The following is a 1,530-nucleotide window of genomic DNA, read 5'->3' on the forward strand; positions in this document are numbered from 1 at the left end:
TGAACTGTCTCTGAACTTTCTCTGAACTGTCTTTGAACGGTCTTTGAACTTTCTCTGAACTGTCTTTGAACGGTCTTTGAACTGTCTCTGAACGGTCTTTGAAAGGTCTCTGAAAGGTCTTTGAACAGTCTCTGAACGGTCTCTGAACGGTCTCTGAACTTTCTCTGAACGGTCTCTGAACTTTCTCTGAACGGTCTTTGAACTGTCTCTGAACGGTCTCTAAACAGTGCTTAAAGGTCTCTGAACGGCATCAGAACATACTCTGAACAAAGGCCCTCTGAACAGTACTAAACGTCTCTGGACAGTACCAAAGGCATTTTAAAGGGTAAGGAAAGGTCCTCTGAACAGCCCCCCAAAAGGCCCTCTGAACAGTACTAAAAGGTCTCTGAACGGCCCTCTGATCAATACCAAGGGTCCTACACGCCCCTCTGAACGGCCCCCAACGTCTCTGGCCACCACCAAAACGACTCTGGACACCCCCCACCAGCACCAAACGCGGCCAGACCCCCCGGCAACAATGAGCAGCGCCCGCAGCGACCGCCGCCCGCCGGCCAGCGCCGCCCCGCCGCCGCTGCCGCCGCCCCGGAGCCACGCCGCCAGCCCCCCGCCCGCGTCGCGCATCTCCGCGTACGCGCGGCTCGACTTTGCCCACTACACGTTCTTCGTGCAGACGCTCCAGGTGGTGTTGGGCCGCAAGGCCGGCGCGGAGCTGGCGCCGGCGTTCCCCCACTCCGTGGACGTGCACCTCGGCGCCAAGAAGGCCATTCTGCGGCGCCACGCCAAGATCTTCTACAACTTCGGCACGCAGCGCTTCGAGGTGCTGGTGCTCGGGCGCAACGGCGCGTTCGTCGACGAGCGCTTCGTGGCCAAGGGCCTCACGGTGCCGTTGCACGACCGCACCAAGATCCAGATCGCCGACATGGCCTTCACGTTCGTGTTGCCTTCCGTGGACCCGGCGGACGCGGCCGCGGCCGCGGCCGGCGCGCCGCCGGCCCAGCTCTTTAACCCGGCGGACGCGCTCAACTTGCGCAGCAACTTGTACCTGGGCGCGGCGCGCCGCGACTCCAAGGCCGAGCTCGTGCGCCGGCTCTCGGTGGCGCGCCGCAAGTCCTTGGCGTCCTCGCTGAACGACGAGATCAGCGCGCTTTTGCGGGAGCTCGAGACGTGGCACGGCGACGCGGCGCCGGCGCCGGCGCCGTTTCCGCGTGACGATGAGATCAACGAGATCAACGAGATCAACGAGATCAACGAGATCAACGAGATCGACGAGATCGACGAGATCGACGCGCTTGTCCACCAGCACAGCCTCGGCGGCGCCGAAGCCGCGGCTCCGCCGGACGGCGCAGGCTCGGTGCTGCGCGGCCCTCCACGACCGGCCGCGCCAGCGACGCGTGGTCCTTCCGTGGGTCCTTCCGTGGGTCCTTCCGTGGGTCCTTCCGTGGGTCCAGCCCCGGGCCCCGGCCCGCATGGAGCCGCCGGCACCCGCCCCCCGGCGCCCGACCTCGCCTTGGACATCCGCATGTTGGACCA

General features: G+C 64.4%; 1 protein-coding gene across 1 annotated transcript in view; it reads left to right on the forward strand.

The window, feature by feature from the left end:
- Positions 1 to 517: 517 nt before the first annotated feature.
- The window catches only part of FHL1 (Fhl1p), a gene marked incomplete at both ends in the record, with an annotated part of 2,995 nt that continues 1,982 nt past the window's right edge, over positions 518 to 1,530 (forward strand). Inside the window, one exon of the mRNA XM_018853674.1 lies at positions 518 to 1,442. Coding sequence (XP_018714312.1) covers positions 518 to 1,442 — 925 coding nt within the window. The remainder of the gene's footprint in view (positions 1,443 to 1,530) is intronic.

The sequence above is a fragment of the Metschnikowia bicuspidata genome (assembly GCF_001664035.1).
Source record: "Metschnikowia bicuspidata var. bicuspidata NRRL YB-4993 chromosome Unknown METBIscaffold_1, whole genome shotgun sequence".
Classification (NCBI taxonomy): domain Eukaryota; kingdom Fungi; phylum Ascomycota; class Pichiomycetes; order Serinales; family Metschnikowiaceae; genus Metschnikowia; species Metschnikowia bicuspidata.